Here is a 14874-nt window from a genome sequence, read left to right as displayed (position 1 = left end):
CCCCGCCGCGCCGCCGCCGCCGCCGCCCCGCACCGCGGGCCCGGGCAGCTCCCCAGGGCCGGCCCCAGCGGAGGCCGAGCCCGCCCCGGGGCAGAGTCTGAGCGTCTACTCGGACCTGCACGCCTTCTACTACTCGTGGTACGGGAATCCCGGGCGCGAAGGCCACTACATTCACTGGGACCACGTCATGGTGCCGCACTGGGACCCCAAGATCTCGGCCAGCTACCCCCGCGGCCGCCACAGCCCTCCTGATGACTTGGGCTCCAGCTTCTACCCGGAACTGGGGCCCTACAGCTCCCGGGACCCCGACGTGCTACGGGAGCACATGACCCAGCTGAAGGAAGCCGCCATCGGTGAGCTCCCCCCGCCCCCATCGCTCGGGCCCCAGCCTCGCCCTTCTTCGTTCCCACACCTCAACTTCCACTCCTCCTATCACCGGGCCTTTGGTCCCCCTCACTCAGCCTGGCTTCTTACCCCTTCTCTTCCAGAACTCTAATTCCATGCTCACCAAGAGGCACCGCCCCCATCTCTTGTATTCCGACCCCTCCACCTCTGACAACCACCCTTCACCTCCACTTCCCAATTCCAGTGCCCTTTCCGAGGGCGGAGCTGCTGGGAGGGTCAGTAGAAGGCGTTTGCACCAGGGCTGTCCCAGGGACAGTGAGGAGAGGAGGGCAGTCTTCATGTCTGTTGGGCTTCTAGGTTTGGGTAAGTGAGCCCTGGGTATTCTGGCCCCAAAGGAGTCTGGAGTTCAAAGCAGTAGCACCTGGGATGGCCTCTGCTTTCAGACCAGGGTAGAGCCTCAGCCCTTCCTACTTTTTCTGGCAGCAGAAAGGGAAGTTTGCACATGTTGTATGACAGACCCTGTTCTATTTGCAGTTAAGGGGCCTGGGGGCTCTTTCATCAGATACTCTGCTTGGATAGAAGTCCATCTGTAGGCAGGCTGGGGTGGGGAAGCTGACATTTCAGATTTTGTCACTGATTTCTGCTGGATTTTACAGTACATTTCAATTTCTCTGGAAACGGTTAATGAGTGTGGAGGAGGGGGGAACTGAATGCCAGAGACAACGGTGGGATGTATTCAAAAATAGCACAGAGGCTGTCCCTCAGGACAGACAGAGGGTTGACAGTTGAGACAAATGTTATTTCCACAAGAAGGGTAAAATGACCTCTACTCAGGGCTCCTCTCCCTCAGAGATACTCCTCTCCTCCAGAGACAGGGCTGTGGATTCCTATCTTCCAGGTGGATGAGGCATTGTCCACCCATTCCCCTTTGTTTAACTACTTGCTAATGCAGGCCAAAGGCTGGCTGGGCTCTAAGGCTCCTTCCTGGCCTGGAACATCAGGGTTCCTGCAGCCATAGAGCTTCAGCACCTCAGGCGTGGACAGCTCCAGGGCTGCCGGCTCAGGGATCTGACCTGCAAGAAAAGAACCTGGCAGGAGCATCAGTCAAGATTTCATTCAGAAACCATTTGGCAGTTGGAGATGGTTTGTGAGGAAGCAAATCTCTGTTGTGAGGTATTGTGTGTCTCTGAAGTATCCTCTGTGTTGTGTCTCAGGCGTCCTTGTCCTGTCCTGGTACCCACCCGGCATGGCTGATGATAACGGAGAACCCTCGGATGACCTGGTGCCTGCCATTCTGGACACCGCCCATCAGTACAACATCCAGGTGAGTCTCCAAGAAGAGGTCAAACGCTCTCTAGCCCATGCTGGAGATGTCCCTTCCTCCACCACAGAGATGGCGCCTCTTGGCATTAGTCCAGGTATGCATATACATAGTAAGTGTGATGCTGGGACACAGGGATCTAATAAATACGGCCTGTGTCACTCTTTATTTTTTGAGTTCTGGAAAAAATACTTTGGGAAAAATAAATAGAGGATAAATGGGATACTAAATAAATATCACTTGGAAGAGAAGAGAAAGGCAAGGGAGAAAGGGAAAGATATACTCAATTGAATGCAGAGTTCCAGAGAATAGCAAAAAGAGATAAGAAAGCCTTCTTAGGTGAACAATGCAAAGAAATAGAGGAAAATGATAGAATGGGAAAGACTAGAGATCTCTTCAAGAAAATTGGAGATATCAAGGGAACATTTCATGCAAGGATGGGCATGATAAAGGACAGAAATGGTAAGGACCTAACAGAAGCAGAGGAGATTTTAAAAGGTGGCAAGAATACACAGAGAAACTATGAAAAAGTCTTAATGACTCAGATAATCACGATGATGTGGTTTCTCACGGAGAGCCAGACAGCCTGGAGGGTGAAGTCAAGTGGGCCTTAGGAAGCATCACTACGAACAAAGCTAGTGGAGGTGATGGAATGCCAGCTGAGCTATTTCAGATCCTAAAAGACAATGGTGTCAAAGTGCTGCACTCAAAATGCCAGCAAATTCGGAAAACTCAGCAGTGGCCACAAGACCGGAAAAAGTCAGTTTTCATTCCAATCCCAGAGAAGGGCAATACCCAAAAAATGTTTAAACTACTGTACAGTTATGCTCATTTCACAACTGAAGTGACTTAGCAGCACCAGCAAGCACATGCTAGCAAGGTACTTCTCAAAATACTTAAAGCCAGGCTTCAGTAGCACATGAACCAAGAACTTCCAGATATGCAAGCTGGATTTAGAAAAGGCAGAGGAACCAGAGGTCAAATTGCCAACATTCATTGGATCACGGAGAAAGCAAGGAATTCCACAAAAACATCTACTTCTGTTTCATTGACTATGCTACAACCTTTGACTGTATGGATCACAACAAATTGGAAAATTCTGAAAGAGATGGGAATACCAGACCACCTTACCTGTCACCTTGGGAAACCTGTATACAGATCAAGAAGCATACACGGAACAATGGACTGGTTCAAAATTGGGAAAGGAGTACGTCAAGCCTGTATATTGTCACCCTGCTTATTTAACTTCATGCAGAGTGCATCATGTGAAATGCTGGGCTGTTTGAATCACAAGCTGGAATCAAGTTTGCTGGGAGAAATATCAACAACCTCAGATATGCAGATGATATCACTCTAATGGCAGAAAGTGAAGAGGAACTAAAGAGACTCTTGATGAGAGTGAAAGAGAAGAGTGAAAAGCTGGCTTAAACTTCAACATCCAAAAACTAAGATCATGGCATCTGATCCCATCACTTCATGACAAATAGAAGGGGAAAAAGTGAAAACAGTGATGGATTTTATTTCCTAGGGCTCCAAAATCACTGCAGATGGTGACTGCAGCCATGAAATTAAAAGATGCTCGCTCCTTGGAAGAAAAGCCATGACAAACCTAGACAGAATATTAAAAAGCAGGGACATTACTTTGCTGGCAAAGTTCTGGCTGGTCAAAGCTGATTTTTCCCATAGTCATGTACAGATGTGAGTGTCGGACCATAAAGAAGGCTAAGTGCCAAAGAATTGATGCTTTCAAACTGTGGTGCTGGAGAAGACTCTTGAGAGACCCTTAGACTGCAAGATCAAACCAGATCAAACTTGCCGTAGTTTCAGGCAGCTAGTGCTGATCACTGGGAGCTGGCACACTAAGTTGAAATCTATTAGCTTGCAGTAGCCCATCGGAATGATTCCTAAGGCTCTGCTGTGGGAGGTGGGGAAACTTCTTACTCCTCTTTTTTGGGCCTGAAGGGCAGTGATTGCTTTTATTTCCATTGTGCCCACCACTGCCAGGTCTCCTGAATGCTGCCTCTTCCTCAGGCCATGGCTGGAGCACAGGCTTCGTAGGTTTTGCCCCTGGACAGACGCTCACCTGACCAATGTCCCTTGTGTCTGTGGCAGGTGGCCTTCCACATCCAACCCTACAAGGGCCGAGATGACATCACTCTGCATGACAACATCAAGTACATTATTGACACGTAAGGCTCCAGAGCTTGGATTTGGGTGGGGATCAAAATGGGGGCAGGGATAGGTTTGGAGGTGTAGGCCAAGGGACAAAAGTGCAGAATGCCTGTGTCCCCAGCATCTAAAAAGAATGAAACAGTACTGGGCTTGGGGACAGCAAGCTGGGGTTGAATTCTGATTCTGTGGTCTCCATTTTGTGATTAGAAGCAAGCCTCTTAACCTTTGAGCCTTGTGAGAGTTGTTTAGTCACTAAGTCGTGTCTGACTCTTTTTTAACCCATGGATCACAGCCTGCCGGGCTTCTGTTCATGGGATTCTCCAGGCAGGAATACTGGAGGGTTGCCATTTCCTTTTCCAGGGGATCTTCCTGACCCAGAGATCGAACCTGCATCTCTTGCATTGGCAGGCGAGTTCTTTACCATGGAGCCACCAGAGAAGCCTTTTGTGAGAGATACATAAGCTAATATATGTGAAAAGTGGCTTGTAAATGGCTTGCATCTATCATTCATTTATTCATTCAAAAAATATTTATCGAGTGCCCTCCAAGTGTCCAGGCACTGTCCTAAGTCCCAGTTGTTTAGCAATGTGTAGGGCTAGCAGAGTTTACAACCTAGTGTGTGTTTGGGGTACAGTGGGCCAGACAGTAGTTATACACAACAAAACAAATAGTGACCCATACTATGAAAAAGTAATAACAGGGTAAAGCAGAGTAATGTGTTAAGAATGTGCCCAAGAAATGGCTTTAGAATGAGTGGTCAAGTGAGCTTCTCTAAGACATATGAGCCAGCACTTAATGAGGAGTCAGCTGTGCAGAGATCTGGGACAGAGAGAAAACCCCACGAAGAGGGCTGTCAGATGCAAAGGCCATTTGATGGGACAACTTTGACAGCAGCCAGTATAGCTGGAATGTAGAGATAGATGGGGTCATAGCAGGAATGGAGGTGGGCAGGCCAGACCAAGTGGGTGGGGCTTTGCTGGTCTCAGTAAGGAGAGGTGAGATCTGATTCACACTTTAAAAAGAGACTGGATTAAGCACAGCCAAAAAATAAATAAGAGGCTGGATTATAGGGAGATGGAAGTAGGAGCCTGGAGACCAGTTAGGTGGCTGTCAGTATAGTCCAGATGGAAGATGGTGGACGCTTGGCCTGGGGCAGGGATGAACGGTTGTAATTTGTTGTGTTAATCACTCAGACTCTTGGCAACCCCCATGGACTGTAGCCCACTAGGCTCCTCTGTCCACAGAATTCTCCAAGCAAGAATACTGGAGTGGGTTGCCATTCCCTTCTCCAGGGGATCTTCCCGGCCCAGGGATCAAACCTGGGTTTCCCACATTGCAGGCAGATTCTTTACTGTCTGAGCTACCAGGGAAGTCCTGGGACAGGGAAGTGAGGCTTCAATAGAGGAACGACAAAGCTGGGGGGAGGGGGAGAACTGGGTTCTTGCTTAGAGGCACGATGAGTCCAACTGTGGAGTCCAGCTGGATCCAAAGTTGTGCTTGGGCATCAGGAAAGGCCTCATCTGTGGCCAGCCCTCTGGGTGTGTGGGCTCCTCTCCTCTTAGGCTGCTGGCTCAGCCCTTTCTTCTTCCGGCTCCTCAGGTATGGCTCCCACGGCGCATTTTACCGCTACAAGAACAGCATGGGTAAGAGCCTCCCGCTCTTTTATATCTACGACTCCTACCTGACGTCCCCTGAGGCCTGGGCCCACCTCCTGACGCCGAATGGGCCCCACTCAATCCGCAACACCCCCTATGATGGGGTCTTCATAGCACTGCTGGTGGAGGAGGGCCACACCCATGACATCCTGGCTGCTGGATTTGACGGCATGTACACCTACTTCGCCTCCAACGGTTTCTCCTTCGGCTCCTCCCATCAGAACTGGAAAGCTGTGAAGAACTTTTGCGATGCCAACAACCTCATGTTCATTCCCAGCGTGGGGCCTGGCTACATTGACACCAGCATCAGGCCTTGGAACAACCACAATACGCGGAACAGGGTCAATGGCAAGTACTATGAGACGGCCCTGCAGGCAGCCCTGACTGTGAGGCCTGAGATTGTCTCTATCACCTCTTTCAATGAGTGGCATGAGGGCACCCAGATTGAGAAGGCCATTCCCAAGAAGACGCCGACTCGGCTGTATTTGGACTACCTGCCTCATCAGCCCAGCCTGTACCTGGAGCTGACGCGCCGCTGGGCGGAGCACTTCATCAAAGAGAAGGAGCAGTGGCTGATGTGAGGCGCCTCGAAGCCAGGGCGGGAGGAGCTTAATCCCAGCCTCTCTGGAAGATGGCACCACATGGGGCTCGGCTGAGGTTATAGGCACTTGCTCCCAAGTCAGCAGCTAGGTGCTTCTGGGCCCATCAAGTCAGGGCCCATGGGAAACAGAGCTAGGTGGGTGTCCTGCAGGGATGGGTAAACTAGGGGGTGTTCCAGAGTGGGAACCCCAGGGACTGGCAGGGGACTGCACTTAGCCCCAGGGAGCTCCATGTCATCAGTCGGAACACTTTAAACAATTCCTTCTAGCTTGGAACTCAGCTGGTTGGTGTTGTGGAGTCACCAAGTCACTGCTCGTAGAAGGTGTCAGGGCTCTGGGCCAGCAAGCACCTGCTTCTGCCAGCCTGCGTCCTCCCCAGGCCTCCCTCCTGCATCGGCTGTCTTCCCCAAGTTAAGAAACCATACTTAAGACTTTATAAAAGGGAAAATTCTCAGTTTAAGCTCTTCCCAGTAGATTCCCAGACCTGATTATCAGGATATAATCCTGAGCATTCACACATTTATTCAACACACCCTTGGCAAACACCTTACCACGTGCCAGCTGCTGGGGGAAAACATGACCAGGAATGGTTCCTGTCTTCCTAAACTTACAGGAGCCAGCTTTCCTTATTCCTTATTTGGTGTGGCCTTGTAGCTAGTGCCTAAGCACAGCTATGAGTTTTTCCTTTTTTCAGCTTTGCCCACTGCTGGGAGTTCACATTTTCCTCGAAGAAAACACCTCTGTGCTCCAGAGCTTTCACTTTCCTAGATGAGTATTTAGCTCCAGGAGAGGACTAGGACACCCCCTCCCCATTAGCTGCCTGAATTGAATGAGGCCCACTCACTAAAGCCGTTTTCAGTGCTACTGTGATTTGTATTAAATATGACGTGTTGTTCCTATTCTCCAGCCAGCTTTTCTTTTGCTCCCTTCAGGTTAACACACTCTGACCCCTCAGTCAGATTCTGTGATGAACTGACAAGTGGGATGGGCTGGCTACCACATTAACACAATGGAAAAGCCGAGTTTGCTTAAGAAATTAGTAGTTTCAACAGGACTTCTAGAGGGAATATTTAGCAAACCAAGGCTTATTTACAAACTAATATGCTAATTGCAGGGATCCTCAAAGCAGGCCCTGGGATACCCTCTTGGCAAGATTCTTAAGATCTACTTGAAAACATGCATTCGAAACCACTGTATTGAGTTTATGGGCTTAAGACTGAATCCTAATTCTGAGAACTGGGATATGATAGGGGAGGGGAGGAAGTGGGCCCTACTGGTCACCACAAGGATTCCCCAGTACCTGTTTAGTAACAGGTACTAAAGCCCACCAATGGATGGGGCAGGCCTGGTCACTTTGCTGTGATTTGGTTGGGGAAAGAAACCAAGGCAGGCAGGGACAGGTGAAAAGGGCTGGATGGTGACCTGGAATAATTTACAAGGGAGTGGCAATGAGGCTTCATCTCACACATACACATTTTTAAAAACACTAAAAGTACAGTCAGACCAGGGGGAAGGGGCAGTAATTCTCACACACTGCTGATGGTAATGCAACTTGATTCAGTTGTTTTGAAGGCTAACCTGTATCAAGAGCCATAAAAATGTCCATATACTTGGACCCAGTAATCCTACACCAAGGAAATAATTCAAAAGAAGAAAAATAAAACATTTACAAAGATGTTTAATAGCATTCTTTTCTATTAAAGAAAAAACAAAGTTCAAATGCCCAACAATAATTATGTTTAATACTTTATATATAAAGGCTGCAGAGTAGACACTGGATTTAAATAAAGGTATTACAGGTATAAGAAATTATAATTTGTATTATGAATAAGAAAAAAGTGGCTAAAAAGAACAGCAGAGGTTTTCCAACATTCTTCAATAATTTGGACACCCCTTCCCAACCGAGCTTACTTCCCATCATTAGACAAAAATGATGACTCTGCCAGGCAATTACAGCACAGAACCAGCCCTGGTTCAGAGGAAGTAGTATTTGGCCTATGGCTCCACAGGTTTTATCCTAACCTGGATCCAACTTCAGAAGCACAAAGTGCCTTTGGTCACTTGAGACTCTTAAAAAAGCATCAACTGATGCATTAGCTGATTTGGACCTTAAATGCCACTACCCACCAGAGAAGAGGCTCTCATTAGATTGCAAACTGATTATTTATTTTTCAAAAATCAAAGGAAGAAGAAACCTGGCCATCCTAGGAATGGACTTCTTATAACCTCTCAAACCAGGTGTGAGGCTTAAGCAGCAGCTTTTGAGTTCAGGTCTATACAGTTCAGAAAGAAACTCTGCCTTAAAAGGTCAGACTACTAACAGTATAGCCCTAGCAGCCTCTGCAAATGAGGCTTTGCCAACTACCAGTGGTCAGACACATAGTGTCCAGCACCAGTCACTGGGCCTTCCCTCCTCCAGAATGTCACAAGCAGGATCCATGTGAGGGGAACAGCCCATACTCCTGGAGGATGGCTGAAGTACTTTCAAGGGCACTGAGGAGGAAATGGAGGACAAGTTAGGGTTTGACTTCTTAAAGCCCCAAGCCCACCAGAGTCTGGAGATCAGGGACCTCTAAACTCTTTGTAATATGCTCTGTTCATCAAACCCATGATGGAGCCTTTGAATCCTGAAAAAGCCAGCACACAAACACTAGCAAACTTAGTTCCACTCCACCCACCACCTCTCCAAACTTCCCACCCTACTCAGGGCAAGACAGGAGGGACAACCTTTTTTTTTTTCCTCTCCTGGTCAAGGCACTTTTGTAAATTGCATTTCACAACCCCCGCTCAAATCCTACCCCTGTGCCACAGGAAAAAAAAAAAAAGAGACTCACCAACCAGGACGAATGATGCCAAACTTTCCAGGCACAGACAAGTCAACCACAGTTGAACCTAGTCGACACTCTGGGCTCTGGCCGTCCCCAATTGGTCCCCCATCAATGATCAAGGACAAGTGAGGCCACAGGTCCTGGAATTCCTGAGAAGAGGGAGAGGCAGCTGCAATGTCACACCATACACAGGGCATATATGCAGAGGCCACACAGCTCTAAAGCAGCAGGCATCTTCCTCTAAGCAGGGGAAGGAAACTCGGGGTCAGCTGTAACAAAGACACTGCATTTGTACCCAGGATACCACATCCTATGAGGTTTGGAGCTCCCCACGTTAGCACCCCAAGGAACACCTATTGAGAGCTTAAAGACAATCTTACTATGGCAAGAGGAAATTCCACACACTGCTTCAGTTTGGGAGGTAGGAGTAAAATGACTGGAGACCTCGGTGGGAATCCAAAGCTGTAGGCTCTACCGTTGACTTTCCACCAAACTCTGTGTGACTGTATGCAAGTTATTTTATCCAGGGCTATAAAAGGGCTGGACTAGATAGTCACTAAGGGCCCCTTCAGCCCTACCACTCTAATCCTGAATCTCAGCAGGACTCTGGATCAGGGTAGCGAAAACAGGTAGACTCAGCAAGTGCATGCCATTGGCACTCAATCCCTGGGCTATGGAAGGAGTTTCCCAAACCAGGTGTGAGGCTTAACCAGCAGCTTCTGAGTTCTGGTCTATACAGTTCAGAAGAAACTCTGCCTTAAAAGGTCAGACTACTAACACTATAGCCCTAGTTAAATGACCTAGCTTGTGGCAGAGCTAAGAGAACAGAAAAAGGAGTCCCTGGGATAAGTGACTTAATTTTTCAGTCTTCTGCTGGGGGTGGGTGGGGGGGTGGTGGAAAAAAAAAACATGCTATGATGTCTATTATTGTTAAAAAGACACTATGAAAAAAAAAACAATTCTCTCCCTTGATTCTCCAACTTTAAAACTTTTCTGAGGTTATGCTGGATTTCTCCCACCCCTACCAAATGGGCACACTTCCTACTATTAAACCAAAAGGGTGGCTTTCCTGCCAGGCAATTCCAGTGAACCATCATCATCTGCCCCCATCTGCCCTGCTCAAAGGAAACTGTGGCCTGGCTGATGTTTCTGCAGGGAGGACTGGGTTTACTCTCACCTCAACATTCAGAGAGCTGGACTGGAAGCTGAGGTTGGCACTGGTGAGAGCGAGTGGCCCCCCAAACACCTGGGCCAAGTCCTGCATGAAGGCGTGGTCAGGAATCCGGATGCCTACAAGCTATGAGGCAAGAAGAAAGGGGTCATAAAAAGGTTGGAAGGGGTGGGGAATGGGCCTGGCACGGATTCTAGCGAAAGCCAATGGCAGGACACAAGAGAAAATCTGACTCACAGGAGTGAAAGGATTCAGGTCCTTGTTGAGCTCCTCTGAGCGTTCCATCACCAGGGTCACCGGTCCTGGCAACAGGTCCTTCAGGAGCCTGTCAGGTACTCTCACATGGCAGTACCTGGGAAACAAAGGGGGCGCAAATCCAACCAAATGAAAGGCGCTGCTGGTCCTATTCCAGAACCCAGGAAGATCTAGGAAAGGTGACCTGAGGGACTACAATGGGATCCGCCTGTCTTCCCTTTTCAGCCCCAAGAGCTTGAGCAGAAGGCAGGGCTTCAGAGGCGCACCCCAGGCTTGGATCCCACAGGTCTCTGGTCTGGGAGACTACAACAGCTGCACCGCTACCGCCCTCCGAGTTTTATTTTCTTCAAAATACTCCCTCTGTTAATTTAAGCTACCGTGCTCCCCCTCCTTTTTTCTTAAGCCGTAGGAGTACCCCCACCCCAGTATCACAAAAAACGCCAGGAGAATAGGGCCTTCTCCTGCCTCTTTCAGCGCCGAGTCCCCGATCACGTTCACGGCCTGGCAGACACTAAGTGCTCCATACACATTTCCAGTTCCGGATTCCTGGGTGAGCCTGGACAAGCCCCTCCCGCTCTCTGCGCCTCAGTCTCCCAAGCCTGTCACCGGAAACCCCTCCCGCGGTGCCGCCCCCAGCGGGGCCGGGTCGGGGCGGCCTCACCTGTAGACGTCGGCCACGCGGCCCAGGCATACGGCCAGGGGCTTGGTCTCGCTGCGGCCCTTGATACGGTACACGGCGCCCAGTGCTTCCGAGCAGCTCGCCGAGCAGGCCAGGCCGTACAGCGTATCGGTGGGGACGGCCACCACGGCGCCTGCGCGCAGCTCGGCCACGGCGGCCCGCAGCGCCTCGGTCCAGCCGCCGCGCTCCGGGTTTGCGGCCCGCACGGCCCCGCTCCCCGGGAGCCGCAACACCCGGGCCCCCGGCGTCGGGCTAGGCGGGCGAAGGAGGCGACCGCTCCGGGCTGAGCCCGCCGGCCCCTCGCTCAACCCCATGCTGGTAGCCACCGCGGCCCTCAGCCCCCTGCACGGGCGTGCCGGAGACATCCGCCCAGGCCCGCTTCCGGGAGGAAGTGACGCGTCCAGTGCTCTTCCGGTCCAGGAGGCTCGGCCCCACCCCCGCGCCGGGCAACTTAAAGGGACCGCGACCCCCAAGAGGATTGAAGGAGACCGGTGGGGACGGGGCGGGGCGCTGCTTTGCGGAGTCCTAGCGCAGCGCTGGGGGCCGGGGGGTGGGGGCGGCCGAAAGGGGGGCGGTGGTCGGGCCGCGCAGGCGGAGATGGAATGGGGCCCGGGCTCAGACTGGTCACGGGGGTGAGAGGGGGCCCGTCGGGGCGGGGGGAAGGGGTTCTGACCCGGCGCAAGCGCCGGCCCTCACCGTCTGTCTCGCTCTCTCCCGGACAGGGAGGCTGCCGGCGTGGACCGTGGGAAGGCGGGGCTGGGGCTCGGCGGGAGGCCACTCCCGCAGCCGCCCCGGGATGAGCGCGCCCAGCAGCTGCTGGACGCCGTGGAGCAGCGGCAGCGGCAGCTCCTGGACACCATCGCCGCCTGCGAGGAGATGCTGCGGCAGCTGGGCCGCCGGCGCCCGGAGCCGGCTGGTAGCGGGGTCAGTGCCCACCCCGGGCTGGGGCTGGGAGGTGGGGACTGCCCACTGGCCGCACTTGCTAAGCCCTGGCTTCCCCTGGAGAGTGGACGAGTGTCCCCACCGCTTTACCCCCTACTGCCTCTCATCTGGACGAGAGGCTTTGAAAAAGTTAAGTGCTATCCATATGCCAAATGGCCATCTCTTTCGGGGCCTAATCCAAGGCCTTTCCTCCCAACCTCACTTTTTCTTTTCTTTTTTTTTACCCTGTTCCAATCAGAATGTCTCAGCCAAACCTGGAGCGCCCTCCCAGCCAGCTGTCTCCTCCAGAGGTGGCTTTCCGAAGGATGCTAGCGATGGAGCTGCGGGGCCCTGACCACCCCTGAGCCGGGCGTCCCATCTTCTCTCCCTCCCCGGGGCTGGTGGCTGGACTTTGAACAACTCCCTTTCAATGAAGGGGCCAGTCTTCACTGGCAATGGCTGGTATTTGGCTGTCAGCCTGGGGAGGCAGCTCTGCTAGCAGCTGGGTTCACTCCCACTTCATCCTGGCTGAAGGCAGTGCTGAGCTCTGAAATGTAGCCGACGAATGAGTACCCAGTCTGATTACCCAGATTTGGGCAGACCAGCAGTGCTCGCCAGAATTATCTGGCCTGCTTTGGGGGATCCAAGTGGTGTTACATGTCCATTTCATGCTTTGGGGGCTCCTAGCCCCACAAAACACTTTTAGCAGAGCCTTTATTAAAAGGAATCCTGCAGACTCTCCTGGTGACCGACCTTTCCTTTCTGTCCCCTCTAAAAACTCTGATGACTGGCGAGTGGGGAAGTGGTTGAAAACTGTCAGCCATGGGTAGGGTTGGGAAGAAATGCCACAGATACTACCAGATTTAAATAAGCATTTAATTAGGATTTCATTAGTATTTAATATTGCTTTTTTCAATTCCAAAAAGTTAAATTTTCACTTCTTAGCAGATATTTTAAAGTACAATATTAAGTTTATACAAAATGAGCAATTAAGCAAACACCATTATTTCACATTCTTCAAAAATACAAATTCATATTTATTCTTTTTTGGGTTTAGAGGTTTCTTCCTTTGGAAGTACTGAACCTGTAACGTTTTCATATCGCTCAGTGGAAGTCCGTTGTTCCCATGTTTCACAAATAAATTTGGTAGGCTTTTACATAATCCAAATAAAACTATTTGGGACTTTAAAAAACTTTCAACCAAGACCTCTGGCCGATGACTAGTGTGTGTCAATAAAAGAAGGTTGTTGTGGGTCTTGCCTCTCCTGGCCAGAAAATCTGAGCCAGAGATTCAGCAAAACACTGTTTCCAGCCACCTTCCCCAAACAGGAACTAGGAGTTTACGGGGAAAAAGAACAGCCACCTTGAATTCCGACCTCCCACCCCCCTATTCTCGAAAACACAACAAAGGATGTAGACTGTTGAGTCAAACAGTGCCCTGGGGAGGCCTGAGGACACAGGGGAAAAGGGCAAGAGAGGCCTCTTGGACTTGGCACCACTATGAGGATAACAAGGATATTGCAGAAGACACCCCTGGGTTTGGTGAAGAAAAAATTTTATGAAAAATTTCCCCGTAAGAAAAAGAGTAGAAACTGCATTGAGCTGAGAAAGTGACATGACATCACCCAATTTGGGACCCAGCAAGCACACCACCAAAAGGGCAGTGTGTGGTTTTAAACTTTGCTTCCAGTAAAAAAAGCTTGTACTATGTACACATTGACATAAAGATCCAGTTTAATTTGCATTTTTCAGTGCAGACTGAGAAGCCCTCTCTTGAACAGGAGTAACAGAAATGCCCAAACAGTGATCATCAGCTTCCCCAAAAGGTGTGAGAAGAAACATGGGACCCCTTCTCTTGCCTCCCAGCACATGCAAGAGAAGAGGCTAAACTGACGACCAATCAGAAATATGCTTAATTCAGTTTTGTTGCCTCTCCCCTCCCCAGTATTTAGGAATGGTCAATTTCTGATCTATGTCATAGCAGAACTATTTGCATATGATCTATGGAAATCTTTCTGCTTTGGCTGAAGTATGTTTTAAAACTTCTCTATTCGTTAGCAGCCTGAAAACTGAAGATAAAATGGGAGGGGAGAGGAGTGAGAGGGAAGGAAGAAAGTTCATAAAGCAGATTATTAACAGCTTTGTTTACTGGATTCAATGAGGGCTGGAGGCTTTTGCTTAAAGAGCGGACAGGATGGCTAGGGTCGTGACCCCCACCACCTTCCCCAAACATATTTCTGATTGGTGGGGTAGAAAAACTGTAAACTCATTAGCAATACTGTTGCAGTTCCACAATCAATGATTTCAGTGACTCTGGAGAAGTCTTTAGGATTAAGGACAATGGACCTGATTACAAATGTAAAAGTCTAGAAAGCGCCAGGTGTCTACTTAGGAACAACCGGTTTCTTCCTTTCAGGCATCACTGTGTAACGGTGAAGGGGGAAAGACGGCAAAGGGCCAAGCAAAAGTGATGAAGAAGGGCCTCAACAGTCAGCAGAAGAAAACAGGACCCGCAGCAGTTCTTCAGAGAGCCTGAGGGGGTGCCCTTGGGCACACAGGGAAGGCTTGCATAGATAGATTGAGCAGTTGCTGAGAATGCATAATAGTGTTTATGGACAGTCTCATAGCACAGGGCTGATAGAGTGGAAAAACGCGGCCAGGCCAGGGTCACATGGGACAAGGACCGTCAAGCTACACATATTGCACCAAGGTAAGTGCTTTTCTTGTCACACCTCAATTTAACTTTTTTTCTGAGCAAAAAATAAAACTTTGTGGAAAGTATATATATGTATATATATACACACACAAAAGAAATTGCAGCAATTGAGTTAAAGATAAAATAACCTAAAGTGCTTTTTTTAAAAAATTATTTCTTTAATATACCAATATGAGGTTCTGCAAACCTGTCCCTTTGGACACATTCAGCAT

The 14874-nt window shown here is 49.9% G+C and overlaps 2 protein-coding genes across 2 annotated transcripts; one reads left to right on the top strand and one right to left on the bottom strand.

Moving 5' to 3' along the window:
- The first annotated feature begins 1598 nt into the window (after nt 1–1598).
- On the top strand, nt 1599–7767 carry MANEAL (mannosidase endo-alpha like). Its single transcript, XM_040231701.1, has 2 exons — nt 1599–1669; nt 5438–7767. Exons 1-2 carry the CDS (start codon nt 1599–1601, stop codon nt 6072–6074), a joined length of 708 nt encoding a protein of 235 aa, XP_040087635.1. The 3' UTR covers nt 6075–7767.
- A 45-nt stretch (nt 7768–7812) lies between these two features.
- Nucleotides 7813–11418, bottom strand: YRDC (yrdC N6-threonylcarbamoyltransferase domain containing). Its single transcript, XM_040231677.1, has 5 exons — nt 11008–11418; nt 10329–10443; nt 10098–10217; nt 8927–9069; nt 7813–8585 (listed from the first exon to the last, which is right to left on the bottom strand). Exons 1-5 carry the CDS (start codon nt 11388–11390, stop codon nt 8516–8518), a joined length of 831 nt encoding a protein of 276 aa, XP_040087611.1. The 5' UTR covers nt 11391–11418; the 3' UTR covers nt 7813–8515.
- Between the last annotated feature and the right edge of the window lie 3456 nt (nt 11419–14874).

This window comes from Oryx dammah, unplaced genomic scaffold, assembly GCF_014754425.2.
Source record: "Oryx dammah isolate SB20612 unplaced genomic scaffold, SCBI_Odam_1.1 HiC_scaffold_28, whole genome shotgun sequence".
Classification (NCBI taxonomy): Eukaryota; Metazoa; Chordata; class Mammalia; order Artiodactyla; family Bovidae; genus Oryx; species Oryx dammah.
Note: the sequence above shows the minus strand (reverse complement) of the source record. Positions and strands in the feature narration are given on the sequence as shown.

Bases quoted from the DNA above. Each gene is read 5' to 3' on its own strand.
- MANEAL (XM_040231701.1), top strand. From the start codon at position 1,599: ATGATAACGGAGAACCCTCGGATGACCTGGTGCCTGCCATTCTGGACA. The intron at 1,670-5,437 runs GTGAGTCTCCAA...CCGGCTCCTCAG, and splicing joins CCCATCAGTACAACATCCAG to GTATGGCTCCCACGGCGCAT.
- YRDC (XM_040231677.1), bottom strand. From the start codon at position 11,390: ATGTCTCCGGCACGCCCGTGCAGGGGGCTGAGGGCCGCGGTGGCTACC. The intron at 10,444-11,007 runs GTGAGGCCGCCC...TTTGTTTCCCAG, and splicing joins CGCGTGGCCGACGTCTACAG to GTACTGCCATGTGAGAGTAC. The intron at 10,218-10,328 runs GTGAGTCAGATT...CTTGCCTCATAG, and splicing joins ACCTGAATCCTTTCACTCCT to CTTGTAGGCATCCGGATTCC.